We start from the raw sequence: 19,450 nt of genomic DNA on the forward strand, positions 1-19,450 counted from the left end.
GAAAATGAAGAACTTCAGAGATAGTTAAAGGAGCAGAGTGGAGAAGATCGTGCAGGTAAACGTCCAAGGGTGCAAGAGGATTTATTTTCCTCAGGCACAATAGATTACTCCCAGATTCCACCGTCCTCAGGTGCATGGAAAGGTCTTGTAGACAGTTTGGTGAAGGAGAAAGCTTTTATGCATAAGGCCTATGAAGAAAGAATTGAGAGACTTGAAGGACAACTCCTACTTGTTTATGCTCGTCCTGATGACACATGTCCTTAAATGGTTTTCTTGGTTGTATTTTGGGTTGATAACTTTGTATATTTTGATAAAAATGCTTAAAATGGAAAATTTTGTTTTGTTATCAAAAATGTTTGCAATTCTATCTTTCCCTTCACTTAGAGTTCCTTGGAAAATCATTCATTTTGCATATCCATGTATCACGTGCATACAGGTTGTCTGTCTTGGTCCAGTCTTCTAACAGTTGCTTCCCGCCATCAGATCCATTTCAAGCTGACGCATAATTACAACACAAGAGCCAACTACAAAAGAAGAATGGAGATAACAGATAACGAGAACCGAGAATTGAAAGCTCAGGTTGACCGCCTTTCTGCTATGGTCGAGACATTGATAGCAAACCAAGTTGCCCAAGCTGCTCAACTTCAAACAGCACAAGCTCAGGTTGCCGAAGCACAAGATGCACAGATCCAGGCGCAAGCACAGGCAACAGAGATGCGCAACCAAATGTTAACCGCCCGTCTACAAGCAGAGGAAGCCCAGGCTAGGGCTCAAGTTCATAATCAGGACAGACTTCGGCACAAAATCAACCTCAAATTCAGAATCAGACAACAGCAGCACCCGTCACTACAGTCATCGCTTCAGAAATCAACGCTGTCCCAGTCACTTCTGTTACCATCACAGCATCCTGTCCTTGGGAAATACCCAAGGATCTTAATCAAGATAGATATCAACAAGAGTTCGTTCCACCAAATGCTCCTGTCTTCACTAATGTGCCTCCCGTTGTTCACTATACTCCTCACCTAGGAGAACCTGTCTATCACGGCCCTACCCCAAGTGAGGATCCTGGTCTCAATGATAGAATGGATGAATTCCAGGATCAGTTTGCGGAATTACAAAAAGAGATAAAAGCTCTTCGTGGGAAAGAACTGTTTGGCAGAGATGTAAATGATATGTGTTTGGTTCCAGACGTAAGGATGCCAGCAAAATTTAAACTACCAGAATTTGAAAAGTACAAAGGAAGTTCTTGTCCACAGACCCATTTGGTTATGTACGTGCGAAAGATGTCAATGTACACCAACGACCAAAGGATGCTCATTCAATGTTTTCAAGACAGCCTTACCGGTGCAGCTTTACGTTGGTATATGGGATTAGATAGTTCTCAGATCAAGACTTTCAACGATTTAGGCGAGGCCTTTATCAAACATTACAAATACAACCTGGATAATGTGCCAGACCGAGATCAGTTGAGGTCCATGCAACAAAGAGAAAAGGAGATATTCCGTGAATACGCGCAAAGGTGGCGCGAAATTGCAGCACAGGTTGTTCCACCTATGGAAGAAAAGGAGATGACGAAAGTGTTCTTAAAGACTCTTGATACTTTTTATTACGAGAGGATGATTGCAAGCGCTCCTACAGACTTTACTGACATGGTAAACATGGGAGTCCGTTTAGAGGAAGCAGTTCGAGAAGGGCGTCTAGTTAGAGAAGGAAGTTCATCTTCAAGCGGGGCAAAGAGGTACGGCGGTTTTATGAAAAAGAAGGAACAAGAAACTAATGTTGTGTCCTATAATCATCCAAGAAGGATCAATTATCCTTACCATTCCCAACACCAACATATAGCAGCCGTGACTCCAGTAATCACGTCCGCTCCAGTTCAAGTCCAATACCCTCAGCAGCGTACCAACCGCTTCCAACAGAATACTCAGTATCAGCAACAACATCAACCTCAACAACATCAACATCAGTTACAACAACGTCCACCACAGCAACAAAGAAGAACCAATTTTGATCTAATTCCGATGTCATATGCAGAATTGTATCCAGCTTTGATCACTAAAAACCTTGTGCAACCACGACCACGACCTCCTGTACCAGAAGTGCTACCTTGGTGGTACAAGCCAGAGGTATCTTGTCCCTTTCATCAGAATGCTCCAGGTCATGACTTAGACAACTGTTTTGCTTTAAAGTTGGAAGTACAGAAGTTGACAAGAGCAGGTATCCTGACCTTCAAGAGCATGGGTCCCAATGTGAAGGACAATCCAATGCCAAGTCATGGTCCTTCATCAGTGAACAATATAGAATTTTGTCTCAATGAACAACGTGTTACGAAGATAGAGGAGATTCGACAGTCTTTGGTTGAAATTCATTCTGTTTTATGTGCTCATGGTCTATTCCAACATGACCACCAGATCTGTGGTACATGTTCAGTCAATTCAAGAGGTTGTAGAAAGATTCAAGATGATTTGCAAGGCGTCCTTGATCAGGGTTTGATTCAGATTTCTAGATAAGTGAGTTCTCCAGAATCACAAGAACAAGAGGTGAATGTCATCATTCCTTGCTTCAACATTCCAGAGAAAATAGAGATAGCTTATCATCCGAGGGAGCCAGTGGTGATTTGCCCTCCGGGCCCAATGCCTTACACTTCAGATAAAGCGGTCCCCTACCGCTATGCAGCAACTATTATTGAGAACGGTAAAGAGGTCGAGATTAAAACCTTAGCCTCAGTTACCAATATCGCAGCAAATAGCCGAATGACGCGCAGTGGCCACGTGTTCGCTCCGCCGGTTATCCCAAGTAGAAATGTTGAGAAAGATCCAGTAGTCGTGGTACCAGTGACAAGAGAAGCAGAAGGGCAAACAAGCAATTCAACCCTTGACAAAGAAACAGATGAACTACTCAGAATTATCAAGCTCAGTGACTACAAAGTGGTAGATCAGTTGCTACAGACACCGTCAAAAATCTCGATCCTGTCCTTATTATTGAACTCAGCTGTCCACAGAGAAGCACTACTGAAGGTGCTTGATCAAGCCTTTGTAGAACAGGATATAACAGCAGAGCAGTTCAACAATGTTGTAGGCAGCATCACTTCGTGCAATGGCTTAGGCTTTTGTGATGAAGAACTGCCAGAAGAAGGAAAGAATCACAACTTCGCTCTCCATATCTCAGCCAATTGTCAAGGGGATTCTTTGTCTAATATCCTAATTGACACCGGTTCATCTCTGAATGTCATGCCCAAGTCTACCTTGTTGAAGCTAAAGTACAAAGGGGGGCAAATGCGGCACAGTGGAATTATTGTGAAAGCGTTCGATGGATCAAGAAAAACAGTCATTGGAGAAGTTGATTTGCCTATTGGTATTGGACCACACGTATTCCAGATCACTTTCCAGGTTATGGACATAGTGCCAGCTTATAGCTGTCTGCTCGGACGCCCATGGATTCACGAGGCGGGTGCCATTACATCCACGTTACACCAAAAGTTAAAGTTTGTCAAGAATGGGCAAATAGTGACGGTTAATGGGGAGCAGGCTATGCTGATTAGCCACCTTTCATCGTTTAGTGTGATAGAAGTAGACGAGACGGCTGTTCAAACTCCATTTCAGGCCCTGACCATCGATGATTACAAGAAAAGTGAAGGTTCAATCGCGTCATTCAAAGACGCCCAGCAGATTGTCAAGACAGGTCCTACAGAAATGTGGGGCAAGGTGATAGAGTTGCCAGAAAACGTTAACCATGCAGGATTAGGCTTTGTTGATGGAAAACAAGTGCAGACTTCAGTGGTGCGACCTTTCAAAGATATCTTTCACAGCGGTGGGTTTATCAACATGGTAGCAGTTGAGGAGGATACTTTTGAGGGAAAGACAGAAGATGAAGGCCCCAGATTTGTGACACCAGGAGTAGTTATGAAGAACTGGACCGCAGTTGACATCCCACATTGTGTCCACATATCAAAGTAATTAAGTTTTTCAGTTTTCAAAAATCTTCCGCTTTAGCCCAAAGCGCGAAGCATTAATTTTGTAAAATGGGCACTTTTGTCAAAAACGTACTATCCATGAAAAAGATCTTTTGTGTTCCTATACACTTGTGTCCTTTTATCTTTTCAGCTTTTTTCGGAAAATGGTAAAAAAAAAAAAAAAAACCTTAAAAAGAACACATTTTTGCATGTCATGGTCAGTCCTCTAAAAACAATTGTTTGTACAGGTTACTTAAACCCGTTGAACACAATGACATCATGCCCTCTCCCAACTTTGAACATTCTGTATTCGAAGCTGAAGAGGAAGAGTGGGATGAGATTCCAGAAGAGGTCGCCCGCCAGCTTGAAAATGAAGAAGACACTATTCAGCCATACAAGGAGCCTTTGGAAACAGTCAACTTGGGTTCGGAAGAAAATGTGAAAGAAGTCAAAATTGGAGCATTGTTATCCCCACAGGTCAAGGAGCAATTGATCTGCCTGTTGAAAGAGTATGTAGATGTGTTTGCTTGGTCTTATCAAGATATGCCTGGTCTCGACACTGACATCGTAGAGCACAAGCTACCTTTGAAGCCAGAATGTCCACCGGTCAAACAGAAATTAAGAAGAGCACATCCAGATATGGCCGTCAAAATTAAAGAAGAAGTTCTGAAGCAAATAGATGCTGGTTTTCTTGCCACTTCAGTGTATCCAGAGTGGATAGCAAATATTGTGCCAGTTCCTAAGAAGGACGGGAAGGTACGAATGTGTGTCGACTATCGTGACTTAAATAGAGCAAGCCCAAAGGATGATTTCCCCCTGCCTCACATTGACATGTTGGTAGACAATACAGCAAAGTTTGACATATTCTCCTTCATGGACGGATTCTCCGGGTATAACCAGATCAAAATGGCTCCCGAAGACATGGAAAAAACTACATTCATAACACCATGGGGAACATTCTGTTATCAAGTGATGCCGTTTGGGTTGAAGAACGCAGGTGCTACTTACCAGCGAGCCATGACAACGCTCTTTCACGACATGATGCACAAAGAGATTGAGGTTTATGTGGATGACATGATCGCGAAGTCTCGTTCAGAAGAAGGTCACTTAGTAGATCTATTGAAGCTGTTTCAACGATTGAGGAAGTTCCGTCTTCGCCTCAATCCGAACAAATGCACATTTGGCGTCAGGTCAGGTAAACTCTTGGGCTTCATTGTCAGCCAAAAAGGCATTGAAGTTGATCCAGATAAAGTAAAAGCTATCCAAGAGATGCCCGCACCAAAAACAGAAAGGCAAGTGAGAGGTTTTCTAGGACGATTGAATTACATATCCCGGTTTATTTCTCACATGACTGCCACTTGTGAACCTATCTTCAAATTGCTGAGAAAGAGTCAGAATTGTGTTTGGACAGAGGATTGTCAGAAAGCATTTGACAGTATCAAAGAGTACCTCATGGAGCCTCCTATCTTGTTACCACCTGTTGCTGGAAGACCGTTGGTTATGTATTTGACAGTGCTTGAGAATTCTATGGGCTGTATTCTGGGTCAACAAGACGAAAGTGGAAAGAAAGAGCATGCCATTTACTACTTAAGCAAGAAATTTATTGACTGTGAATCACGATACTCCTTACTCGAGAAGACATGTTGTGCATTGGCTTGGGCTGCTAAGAGATTGAGGCAGTATATGTTAAGTCACACCACTTGGTTGATATCCAAAATGGATCCAATCAAGTACATTTTTGAGAAGCCTGCACTCACTGGTAAGATTGCCAGATGGCAGATGCTGTTATCAGAATACAACATTGAGTATCATACCCAGAAAGCTATCAAGAGCAGTGTGTTGGCTGAGTACCTTGCTCACCAACCCGTTGAAGATCACGATGATAATGAGGATGAGTTTCCTGATGAAGATGTCATGTTCCTAAAATCCAGAGATTGTAAAGAGCCACTTCCTGAAGAAGGACCTGAACCAGATTCTCAATGGGGTTTAGTATTTGATGGAGCTTCCAACGTTTATGGACATGGAGTAGGTGCAGTCATTATCACTCCAGAAGGTTCTCATATTCCTTTCACGGCAAGAATTTGCTTTGAATGTACAAACAACATTGCTGAATATGAAGCCTGTATCATGGGTCTTGAAGAAGCCATTGACCTCCGCATCAAAAATCTTACTGTTTATGGTGACTCAGCGTTAGTTATCAATTAGATCAAAGGAGAATGGGAAACACGCCACCCTGGCTTGATCCCATACAAAGATTATGCAAGAAGATTGTTGACTTTCTTCACCAAGGTTGAATTGCATCACATTCCTCGGGATGAGAATCATATGGCAGATGCTCTAGCTACGTTGTCTTCAATGTATCAAGTGGGTTTTCCAAACGAAGTACCCAGAATTGTGATCAAGCGACTTGATAGACCAGCACATGTGTTTACAGCTGAGGCCAGTTTTGATGATAAACCATGGTACCACAATATCAAGCATTTCCTTCAGACTCAGGAGTATCCTCTTGGAGCAACAGAAAAAGATAAAAAGACTTTGAGAAGATTGTCAGGCAGTTTCTTCCTTAATCAGAATGTGCTCTATAAAAGGAATTATGACATGGTCTTACTCAGATGTGTTGACAAAAAGGAAGCAGAAATGTTGATGAAAGAAGTTCACGAAGGGTCCTTTGGTACTCATGCAAACGACCACTCTATGTCAAGAAAGATGTTGAGAGCTGGTTACTACTGGTTGACCATGGAATCAGATTGCTACAAATTTGTAAAGAAGTGTCACAAATGTCAGATCTACGCTGATAAGGTTCATGTACCACCAACCTTTTTGAATGTGATTTCTGCTCCTTGGCCATTCTCAATGTGGGGCATTGACATGATCGGTATGATTGAACCCAAAGCTTCCAACGGACACCGTTTCATTCTCGTGGCAATTGATTACTTCACCAAATGGGTGGAAGCAGCTTCGTATGCAAAGGTGACAAAGCAAGTGGTGGTCAGATTCATCAAAAATAATCTCATTTGCCGATATGGCATTCCAAACAAGATCATCACTGACAATGGCTCCAATCTGAACAACAAAATGATGGATGAATTATGTGAAAGTTTCAGGATCGAGCATCACAACTCTTCTCCTTACCGTCCCAAGATGAATGGGGCAGTTGAAGCTGCAAATAAGAATATCAAGAAGATCATTCAAAAGATGGTTGTTACCTACAAAGATTGGCATGAAATGCTGCCTTTTGCACTACACGGATATAGAACATCAGTCCGTACTTCAATTGGGGCAACCCCATTTTCACTTGTATACGGTATGGAAGCTGTGTTACCGATAGAGGTTGAAATTCCATCAATGAGGATACTAATCGAAACTCAGTTGTCAGAGGCTGAATGGTGTCCAAGCAGATACGATCAGTTGAATTTGATTGAAGAAAAAAGAATGACTGCCTTGTGCCATGGACAGTTATATCAAAAGAGAATGAAGCAGGCGTTTGATAGGAAGGTTAAGCCGAGAGAATTCAAAGAGGGTGACCTTGTGCTCAAGAAGATGATACTATTTCACAATGATTCTAGGGGCAAGTGGACTCCTAACTATGAAGGACCCTATGTTGTCAAGAAAGCCTTCTCAGGCGGTGCTTTAATTCTTACAAACATGGATGGTGAAGAGCTTCCACGTCCCGTGAATACAGATGCAATCAAGAAATACTTCGCCTAAAAAATGAAAAGAACAGCTCGCTAAGTTGAAAACCCGAAAGGGCGGCTTAGGCAAAAATGAGCGTCTCGGTGGACTGAAAACCTGAAAAGGCGGTCCAAGCAGAAATTAGAGACATAAAAAAACAAAGAGAATATTATCCCGGTAGATTGAAAACCCGAAAGGGCAATCTAGGCAAAAGTTAGGGATTTCAGGCAAGTAACTGCATAACAGAGATAAGATCATTGAAGTATCAGAATATTTTCAACAGTTCCCAACTTTCTCAAGGCTGCAATAAGTCAAAAGTGGAAGAGAGAATGATGTCATTGTAGTTCAACGTACCCTTTTTCCACGAAATTACCATTTTCCAATTTGTAAAGATCTATGGAATCACGCTGTTGGCTGATTACCATCCTATCAAATCAATTTGAGCCTTTCTATATTTCTTGGCACTCTTAATTTCATTTCAATTTACGAAAGTTCTTTTACTTTGACAGATATGTTTTGAAACAAAAGTTTTGAATTAAAAACAGTTTTTGAAAAATATAAAGATTATTTATTTTGATTTGTGGACATCAATAAAAGGATTGAGACATGTGGTCCCAGTAATTCTGAAATCATGTGATTCCAACTAGACATGTTCATATTACTATCCTTATATGTATATGATGAAAAAATCTCCACAGGTGTCTTGGCAGTAATATTTCTCCAGCAGAGGTTGTGATTCTGGATATCCCCAGCTATGCTTCCTAGTTTTCCTCAAGAGATCATGCAAGAAATATTTCAAGAAGTTTATTCCCTTCACTTGGGGCATGAAGACTCCCCAGTTAATTGATCATGAAGACTCCCCAGTTAAATTGATCATGAAGACTCCCTGGTTAATTGATCATGAAGACTTTGATCCAGGTTTTAAGTTACAGATTTGGCCTATGGGATTACTACAGGTATTTCCCCAGTAATTTATTAAGGCGGGATCAGCAATGTCCCCAGCAGAGGATGAGAAGGAAGATTTGATTTCCCTGAGCAGGAGTAATACAGAGGTCTCCATCCCTCAGCGAGTGAAGAAAGTTGATATTCAGAAACTACAGGGAATCTCCTGTTGTTCTCTGTCCATTCAATAGAAGGATATGTCTCCTCCTCAGTAATGTTTTGTAGTAAAAGAAGAGTGTGTTATGCATTTTAAGCAAATTCAAGAATTGCAGGATTTCTCCTGAATTCTCATTTATATTCAAAGGTCAGACATCACTGTTCCCCGACAGAGTCTCCTAGAGGAAAGATCTCGTAACCAGATATCAGACACCATAATCCCCTGCAGAGTCTTCAGATACAGAAAGTCTCCATGATAATTAAAGCAAAAAAATCAAGGATAGATTTCCCCTATATTCTTATTCCCTGGAAAGATACCACCTATCCCCAGCGGACTTTATCCCCAGCGAAGTCTTCCAGAAGAATAATCCCTTCTGCATTATCAGCAAATTCAAGAATTGCAGAACTTCTCTTACAATATCATCTTATTTCCAGAGGATAACGCCTTGTATCCCCAGCGGAGTCCTCAAAAAGGTCCAATCCTCATATACCTCACAAATTCAAGAACCACAGGGAATCTCCTGCATTTTTAAAGTAGAAGGCATCTCCATTCTTCTACGGAATCCTCAGCAGAGACAGACTTTTAAAGAAACCTGGATATGGTGCTCTTGTACCAATTCCCCAGCAAGTCTTTGTACTACTCCCTAGCGAGTCTCAGTGCAAATCTCCAGCAAGTCCTTATGCAGCTGTTAACATTTTTAGTTATTCCTAGTTTTGTCTGTCCATCATGCATTCATTACTAAATATTCATGCATATCTATGACATATCATGCTTGCATTCATATGCACCTTGTTTCCTTGTTTATATTGTGGGTTGAGTCAATCTCTCCATATAGAGTATCCTCATAAGCAGCAAAATACCTTTTATTGGTCATGTTCCCCACAGAGATCTATGCCTCGTGGAAGATGGTTGTTTCAGTTGTAAATCCTGATGAGTTCATTCCTCTTCAGTTGAAGTCTTGTTTGACCGTTTCATTCTAGTTCTATCCTAGTTTGAACCTCGTGTCTCTAGATAAAGCTCAGAAATTGCCAGTAAAAGAAGGCAACAATATAGTCTTTGTGACTCTCATTCAGTAAAACAGACATGACAGATATTGTGTCCAAGTCCTTTATACCTTCATCTTTGAGTTGGTACCCGTTACAAACTTGAGTTACCTACATCCATGAGTGGTAACCTTTGTTATCCCTCGGATAAATTAATTACTATCTCCATCTATGAGTTGATAACATCCTCACAGAAAGTTCCATGGTTCTACCTGCAACTTTGAGCTGGTAGCGTGCTTTTGTCTTTGAGTTTAGCACAGATTCCTTTTGATTCCACCTTCGTCTTTGAGTTGGTGAAGTACCTGCAACTTTGAGCTGGTAATATGCATTCATCTTTGAGTTCGCACATTTTCCTGTGATTCCATCTTCGTCTTTGAGTTGATGGAGTACCTTCATCTATGAGTAGGGTATGTTTGATCCTTGTTGAACTGATAGTGTGCTTTCATCTTTGAGTCTGCACAGATAACTTCTGATTCCATCTTCGTCTTTGAGTTGATGGAGTACCTTCATCTATGAGTTAAGTATATTTTGTCCTTCCACCGTCATCTTTGAGTCGGTAATGATAAACATCTCCAGGAGAATATGTTCTAAATTCTTTTAAACACCTTTGTCAATGAATCGGTGGTTGCCTTCAACTTTGAGTCGGCATTTCTCTGTCTACCTCATCAATGAGTTGGTAGTGTGCATTCAACTGTAAGTCTGCACAATGATCCTTAGATCTGATTCTTCATCTACACCATCATCAATGAGTTGGAATTTGATTTCCCTAGCAGTGTTATTATCAATCTTTTGAAGCTTGCCTTCAACTTTGAGTTGGCATGTCCTGTTTACCTCATCAATGAGTGGGTAGTGAGCTGTCAACCATGAGTTAACGCAGTTCGATTCTTATTATGCCCTTGTTATACCTTCATCCTTGAGTTGGTATTCATCTTTTCTGTTACCTCCATCTTTGAGTTGGTAATGTACTGTCACATCAGGACTCTTGTTATATTGATCTTTTCCCACTTTCATCTATGAGATAGTGATGTATCGTCAACATTGAGTCGATATCTCTTTTCCTCCTATTTTCCATCTATGAATAGGTAGTGAATCTTCCCCAACTGAGTATTCTCAGTGTTTACCTTCATGCATTGTGTCTGTCTGTCTTTTGCATCATGCATACATGCATTTGCGGCCAAATTTTATGGCGTTTGTCATATTTAATTACCTTACGCCATTCGATAGCCTCCGGCTATCTGGCCTAAGTTAATTAAATAGGGGCATCTATCGCACCCCAAAATTTGACTTTGGCTTTGTTGACCACATCTTGATTAATCTCGTTGTCTCGTATTCATCTCAATTTCTTAAACTTCGCGTGACAACTGGTTTGATTAGGTTTTGTGTGTTTTCGTTGCTTACCGTGTTGTATTTCGTTGTTTTAGCAAAACCTGGCCGATATCGTTGCCTCGTATTTATCTCGCTTATCTCTTTTGTGCGTGGCATCGCTTCGATTAGGTTTTGTGCGTTTTTATCTATTTAATTGTTTGTTTGTCGGTATTTTGACTGTATTTCGAATATATTAGAGTTTTCGTATTGTCTGATTATTTGTGATTGTGTTTGTCAGTGTTTTCGTGATGTCGTGTTGATTTTATTATTGCCTAGGGTTGTTTATTTAATCACGTGTTGTACCGTGTGATTTAATCGAGTCTGTTTGAGTCGTGTTGTTGATTTTACTGGTTTACCGGTTTACTGGTTTATTGGTTTTATCAATTTGTCTGTTTTGCTGTGCAAATTGTCATCGTTTTTATCGCGTTCGTGTCGCTCGATTTTATCGTATTTTAATCGTGTGCCGTTTAATATTATTTGTGCTTAATATTAATTGTGTTTAGTTGTTAATTAGTTTATTTAATTAGGATTAATATTATATTAGTTTATTATTATTATTATTATATAATATATAAATTATATTATTAATTTATGTTAGATATTTTTTTAGGTTTCTTATTGTTTAAGTAATCTAAATATATATTATTAATTTATGTTAGATATTTTTTAGGTTTCTTATTGTTTAAGTAATCTAAATATATATTATTTATTTGTGTTAGATATTTTTTAGGTTTCTTATTATTTAAGTAATCTAAATATATATTATTAATTTATGTTAGATATTTTTTAGGTTTCTTATTGTTTAAGTAATCTAAATATATATTATTAATTTATGTTAGATATTTTTTAGGTTTCCTATTGTTTAAGTAATCTAAATATATATATATATATATATATATATAGATGTTGTTAGTAAGAAAGAAAGAAGGAAAGTGGATCAGAAGAAGGAAAAAACGTGGGGTGAGAGAAACAGAGAATTGAAAACAAATATTTTTCCAAAAGCATTACCGTATTTCACTTGTTCTTCATTTTCGGTAACCCAAAATCGTCCCGATTATTCACCGAAACACAAAACCGATTTCATATCTTTGAAGTTCGTTGAGTCCAGGTCACAAATATCCAAGGTTCATTTCATTCCGGCGTCGTTTCACCGATCAAAAGCGACGTTGAAGTCAGGTACTCACGAAGGCAGCCAGCACTGCGTCGGTGACGGTTTCCAGCTTTCGGTCGATCATTTGGACGATCAGAAGTTCATCCTCTTCACACAAGTTTCAGCTCGATTAACTTCATTAACTATTCGTAATACTAACTATTCATAGCTAACTGTGTTGTAATAATTTACTTTCTCGCATTTTTTATTTTCTGTATCGTGTGTTTAATCGTACTGTTCACGTTTTATGTTAAAAAATCCAAAAATCCAAAAAAGAGAAACCCGATGTGATTCCAACGGTCGCTGTTTAAGAAACCCTTTTCACACACTCATAAGCTTACTCTTGGGCTTTCCTGTAATGAGCCCATTTATTTATTTCTTTAGGGTTTAGGCTCGTTCAAATCTAAAATCAACAAAACAGACTTTCCCCTTTTCTTTTGGGAGAACTACGTGGATTCTGATTTCTCCATTGCGCCTTGGAGATACGTAGGCATGAAGTCTACGACTTTATCGAGTCCAAAAACAATAAAATCAAGTTCTTTTCTCATCTCCCCAATCAAACGATCAAAGCGAAAAAAGCAAAGCATTCACATAAACATAAGCAAAAAGGTTCCTATGGAGTACCACAGATGTAGAGGGTGCTAATACCTTCCCTTTGCATAACCAACCCCCGAACCCGTAACTCTAAAGGGATTTATCGTTATTTTTCCCTTCCTCTTTTTGGATAAAATAAAAGACGGTGGCGACTCTTGCATTTAAAATATTTTTCAAACGGGTTAAGTTCAATCAATACTTAATCTCGTGAAAAATCCCGCCGCGACACAACTCTTGAAGAAAACTTGATCAATATAACATGTAGAGATCATTGGGACTCATTTATGATGTTTATGACCATCCTTGAGTCAATCCATGGTTGTGTTCTTTGTCATTAGGGTCTCAAACCCTAGATGTGAACTTGATAGATCAATGGAGATCATGCCCTACCTACTAACGAGTTAGGCAAATGCAAAGACATATTTTTGGTATTTTGGTTAGTGAAATGATAAAATACAAGTATGATACAATTACATAGTGCTTGGTGATCTCTCCCAAAACAAACCCAGTGAAAAAGGGGGAATGAGGATGCCAAGGTATGATCCCAATGCTAATGCATAAGATGCAATTGCATGAGGGATCTTAGGGTCAAAATTGGGGTCTTACAGCTGCCCCTATTTAAGGACATTCTAACTGAGGAGGCGAAGGTTAAAATCTTTATGTCGACTCAATAGAATGAGCTTAAATAACATCATATAGAAACAAACTTTGGTCCCTAAGAGGCCTCATGATGCATATGATATGAATGTAAAAGTTAATGCTTTCTGGGGAAATACTGCCACAAAGGAAAAGAAATCAGAGGGACCGAAAATCTGCAGGAGTATAATGCATTCCATAAGGAAAACTCACTGGGGAGACAGAGACTCTGAGGGGATAAAAAGGAGTTATGCATAGGCCAGGCTACGACTTAAAACTAACTGGGGGATTCAAGGGATTCCATACAAACATGGAAAAGACTCAGTCGGGGAACTAAAAACATCTGTAGGGGATACGAGTAAGTTAGGATAAAACTGAAGAACTTGAATCATGCTGGGAAAACGATTTCTCTAAGGAAATGCGCACTCAACTCAACTGGGGAAGATAAACTTCAACACAGGAGGAGCAAAAATCTATTATCTACTACCTGTTACTGGGTAAGGAGATAATAAAGATCTGACAGAGAGGACATCCGTCACTGGTTAGGATGAACATATCAAGGATGACTCGCTGAGGATTCCAGGAGGGAGTATTCATTATCGATTATTGGGTAAGAATAGCCTTGCTAGGGAAAACTGCAGAAAAATAGGATTTACAACTACCAGTTACTGGGGAGAAGACCAAGGGTGAGAGTATCCGTCATCGGTTAGGACGAACATATCAAGGATAAACTCGACAGGGAAGAAAATCTGTCACCAATTAAGATGAACATATCAAGGATAGACTTGCCCGGGATTGGCAAGGAGGATACCCGTCATCGGTTAGGATGAACATATCAAGGATATACCAACTGAACAAAAGAGAATTATATCTATCGAATGCTGGGTAGAAGACCATCAAAGAAAAAATTCGTCATCGGTTAGGATGAACATATTAAGGATAGACTATGTGAAGGGGGAAAATAGGGATTACATCTATCAGCTATTGGATAGAATACCAAGAGAGAGAATCTATCACTAGTTAAAGTGAACATATCAAGGATAATCTTTGCGGAGGGAACAAAAGCAAGATTTACAACTATCGGTTACTGTGTAGAAGACCGCAAAGAGAAGGAAACCCGTCATCGGTTATGATGAACATATCAAGGATTAACTCTTTGGGGAAAAAAATAGGGATTACAACTACCTTTTTACTAGGTAGAATACCATAAAGAGAATATCCGTCATCGGTTAGGATGAACATATCAAGGATAGACTCAAGCAGGGGAGAGAAAGATATCTGTCACCGGTTAGGGTGAACATATCAAGGATATACTTCCTGGGAAACAGATCCACTGGGGACTCCACTGGGCAAGAAGTAACAAACTGCCAACTAAGAAGACTATTGCTAGTTACTGGGCAATAGACTCTTAGGGGACTCAAAGCATCTATCTAGGTAAGAGCTAGAAAGAAACGGTCAATCAAGACTCAACCCGTTGAGGACATAACCCAAGGGGAGTGATTCCATCCAGATAATTAACTGGGGAGGAAACTGAAATAATAATCATCCACAAGGAAACAAACTTGGTGGGGGAAAGGAGAAAGGTTAAAGTCTTTCTACTTAAGGGGATAACACCCTACAATTGAAGGAGGACAAACACCAGATTTATATGGGGATAAAGTACCGCCATAAAAAAGAATAATCTTGAATGAGTCAATCAAATATGATAATGCAAATCATGAAAATATATGAATGTATATGTATATGTATATATGATGATTATGCTGACAACACAATCACAAAGGATACAAAGGCGTCACAAAGAATTTGGATCGGTCAATCCACAAAATATGGAGACAACTGCTAGAGAACAGAGAGATCAACATCCCAAAAGCTCAACCCTAGCTGGGGAAAGAGAAGATCTGTTGAGGAAAGAACATCAAATCTGTGGGGAATTTTAGGTCAACACCATAAAAATGGGAGACAACCCTATAGAGAATAATCAAAAGCTGCTCAGAAACTAGGAGAAAACTTTGATTGGGAGCAAGTTGAATGGCGATTGGAGAGGAAACTAATGCGATCTACTAGGTAAGATCAACCATCTCTGCTGAAGATCCACCTTGTTGAGGAAATACGAATTCCGCTAGGGAAGGCCGAAACTCCGTCGGGGATAAAAACAAACTGCAGGATATCTGAATCAACCAACTCAGCTGAGGCCAAGGAACAAAGCTCCACTAGGGATCAAACACTCCGTTGAGGAACTGAATCAACACAAAATTCTTGCTTTTATATATTTAAGAAAAACTGATTTTGATTAAAAATTTAATTCCAAAATGGTCATAATAAAATTTTAAAACTATTGGCTGAAGTAAATAAGAGTAGAAACAATTGGATAAAAGCTCAACTTTATTTAATGGAATGGGAGTTTGTAAATGACAAGACTCCATAGATTTTTACAAAGCTGAAAATGGTAATTTACATGGAAAAGGGTTACATTGAATAAAAATGATCCTTAATCCTTCTACCAACTCTTGATATCCATTGTGCTCTTGACCGCTACTAGGATAAGCTGGTGTCGGCCCTTGTGCTCAAACAAGTCTTCAAAACCTTGAAGATCAGCAGACTGCAGTTACTTGCCACAATCCCTAATTTTTGCATAAGTTGCCCCAAGGTGGGGTACTCAACTTATCGGGAAATTCTTTCTGTTTTATGTCTCTAATTTTTGCCTGGAACGCCCTTTCGGGTTTTCAATCCACCGAGACCCTCATTTTTGTCCATGCCGCCCTTTCGGGTTTTCAACTTAGCGAGTTGTTCTTTTCTTTTTAGGAAAAGTATTTCTTGACTGCATCTGCGTTCACATAACGAGTGAACTCTTCACCATCCATAGTTGTAAGAATCAAAGCACCGCCTGAAAAGGCTCTCTTAACAACATATGCGCCTTCATAATTAGGAGTCCATTTACCCCTAGAATTTGGTTTGAAAGACAGAATCTTCTTGAGCACAAGGTCACCTTCTCTAAACACACGAGGTCTGACCTTCTTGTGAAAAGCTTTCTTCATCCTGTGTTGATACAACTGACCATGACACATGACAGTTAATCTCTTCTCTTCAATCAATTTCAACTGGTCAAACCTAGTTTGGCACCATTCAGCCTCAGTCAACTTGGCTTCCATGAGCACACGCAATGAAGGAATCTCAACCTCTACGGGGAGCACTGCTTTCATACCATACACAAGAGAGAAAGGGGTTGCCCCTATTGAAGTGCGGATGGATGTACGATACCCATGTAAAGAAAATGGGAGCATCTCATGCCAATCCTTGTACGTGACAACCATCTTCTGAATAATCTTCTTGATGTTCTTATTCGTAGCTTCAACAGCCCCATTCATCTTAGGTCTGTAAGGAGAAGAGTTATGATGTGCAATCTTGAAGTCTTTACAAAGAGCTTCCACCATATTGTTATTCAAGTTCGATCCATTATCAGTGATGATCTTGCTTGGCACACCATAACAACATATAATCTGATTCTTGATAAACCTTACAACAACTTTCTTGGTTACATTTGCATACGATGCCGCTTCAACCCATTTTGTGAAGTAGTCAATTGCCACCAAAATGAAACGATGTCCATTCGAAGCTTTGGGCTCGATCATCCCAATCATATCAATTCCCCACATGGAGAAAGGCCATGGGCAAGAGATAACATTCAATAATGTCGGAGGAACATGAATCTTATCAACATATATTTGACACTTGTGGCTTTTCTTCAGAAACTTGCAACAGTCAGATTCCATTGTCAGCCAATAGTAACCTGCTCGCAACATCTTCTTCTCCATTGCATGTCCATTGGAGTGAGTACCAAAGGAACCTTCATGCACTTCGGTCATCAACAAGTCTGATTCATGTCTATCCACGCATCTGAGCAAAACCAAGTCAAAGTTTCTCTTGAACAATACATCACCATTCAAGTAGAAATTGTCGGCTAATCTTCTCAAAATCTTCTTATTCTTCAAAGATGCCCCAAGCGGGTAAATCTGACTTTGGAGGAAACATAGGATGTCGTAATACCACGGCTTCTCGTCTTTGATCTCTTCAACAACAAACACATGAGCTGGCCTATTAAGACGTATCACAGACACGTTAGGAACTTCATTCCAATACTTTAACATAATCATTGATGCCAATGTTGCAAGAGCATCTACCATCCAGTTTTCATCTCGAGGGATACTATGAAACTCAACCTTTGTAAAGAAAGTTGAAATCCTCCTCGCATAATCTCTATACAGTATCAAGTCGGGTTGATTCGTCCCCTATTCACCTTTGATTTGATTCACAACCAAAGCTGAATCACCGAAGACATCCAAATACTTGATTCTGGGATTCATGGCCTCTTCAAGCCCCATAATGCAAGCTTCATATTCGGCCATGTTGTTTGCACACTTGAAAGTTAATCTAGTTATAAATGGTAAATGTGTGCCTTGAGGAGTAATAATCACTGCCCCAATTCCATTTCCATATTGATTAACAACTCCATTAAATACCATGCCCCAATGGGAACCAGGTTCTGGCCCTTCTTCAAGCAATGGTTCATCACAATCCTTAATTTTTAAGTACAAAATCTCTTCATCAGGAAAATCATACTGCATTGACTGATAATCTTCAATTGGTTGGTGAGCCAAATGGTCAGCCAAGATACTACCTTTGATCGCTTTCTGAGATCGGTATTCGATATCATATGCTAATAACAACATCTTCCAACGGGAAATCCTTCCAGTTAAAGCAGGTTTCTCAAATATATACTTGATTGGATCCATTTTGGATATCAACCAAGTGGTATGATTCAACATATACTGGTGCAGACGCTTAGCATCCCAAGCCAATGCGCAACAAGTCTTCTCAAGCATCGAATACCGAGTCTCACAGTCGGTGAATTTCTTATTGAGGTAGTAAATTGCAAATTCTTTCTTTCCAATCTCATCTTACTGACCTAGAACACAACCCATACTATCTTATAGCCCAGTCAAATACATGATCAACGGTCTTCCTTCAACAGGTGGAGATCAGAGGTTCAAGCAAATATTCCTTGATACTGTCAAAAGCTTTCTGGCAGTCTTTGGTCCAATCACAAGACTGATCTTTCTGAAGAAGCTTGAATATAGGCGCCCACGGGGCAGTCATGTGGGAAACAAATATGGAAATATAATTCAAGCGGCCGAGAAAACCTTTGACTTGCTTTTCAGTTTTGGGCACATGCATCGCTTGTATTCCTTTGACCTTGGCAGGATCAACCTCAATACCCTTCTCGCTGACAATAAAGCCCAACAACTTACCAGAACGAACACCAAAAGTACACTTATTGGGATTCAAGTGGAGTTTATACTTCCTCAAACGTTGGAATAGCTTCAACAAATGCTCAACATGTTCCTCTTTATCAATCAATTTAGCAATCCTGTCATCGACATAAACTTCTATCTCTTTATGCATCATATCATAAAAAAGAGTAGTCATTGCTATTTGGTAAGTTGCACCAGCATTCTTTAAACCGAAAGGCATCACTCTATAACAGAATGTTCCCCAAGGTGCAATGAATATGGTCTTCACCATATCTTCGGGTGCCATTTTGATCTGATTATATTCGAAAAATCCATCCATAAACGAACAGACTTTGAATTTAGTAGTATTGTCTACCAACATATCAATGTGCGGCAGAGGGAAATCATCTTTCAGACTGACATTATTCAAATCTCTATAGTCAACGCACATACGGACTTTTACATCTTTCTTCGGCACTGGCACAATATTGGCCACCCATTACAGATACTCAGCTGTCACAAGGAAACCGGTATTAATCTGCTTCTGCACTTCTTTTTTGATCTTCATATCCATATCAGGATGCGTTCTTCTCAACTTCTGCTTGACTGGCGAGCATTCTGGTTTCAATGGCAATTTATGTTCCACAA

General features: G+C 39.8%; 2 protein-coding genes across 2 annotated transcripts in view; both read left to right on the top strand.

The window, feature by feature from the left end:
- The first annotated feature begins 1,283 nt into the window (after positions 1-1,283).
- Positions 1,284-2,510, top strand: LOC127130289 (uncharacterized). Its single transcript, XM_051059327.1, has one exon. It carries the CDS (start codon positions 1,284-1,286, stop codon positions 2,508-2,510), a length of 1,227 nt encoding a protein of 408 aa, XP_050915284.1.
- A 123-nt stretch (positions 2,511-2,633) lies between these two features.
- The window catches only part of LOC127130290 (uncharacterized), a 31,072-nt gene continuing 14,255 nt past the window's right edge, over positions 2,634-19,450 (top strand). Inside the window, exon 1 of the mRNA XM_051059328.1 lies at positions 2,634-3,896. Coding sequence (XP_050915285.1) covers positions 2,634-3,896 — 1,263 coding nt within the window. The remainder of the gene's footprint in view (positions 3,897-19,450) is intronic.

Source organism: Lathyrus oleraceus, chromosome 3 (assembly GCF_024323335.1).
Source record: "Lathyrus oleraceus cultivar Zhongwan6 chromosome 3, CAAS_Psat_ZW6_1.0, whole genome shotgun sequence".
NCBI lineage: Eukaryota > Viridiplantae > Streptophyta > Magnoliopsida > Fabales > Fabaceae > Lathyrus > Lathyrus oleraceus.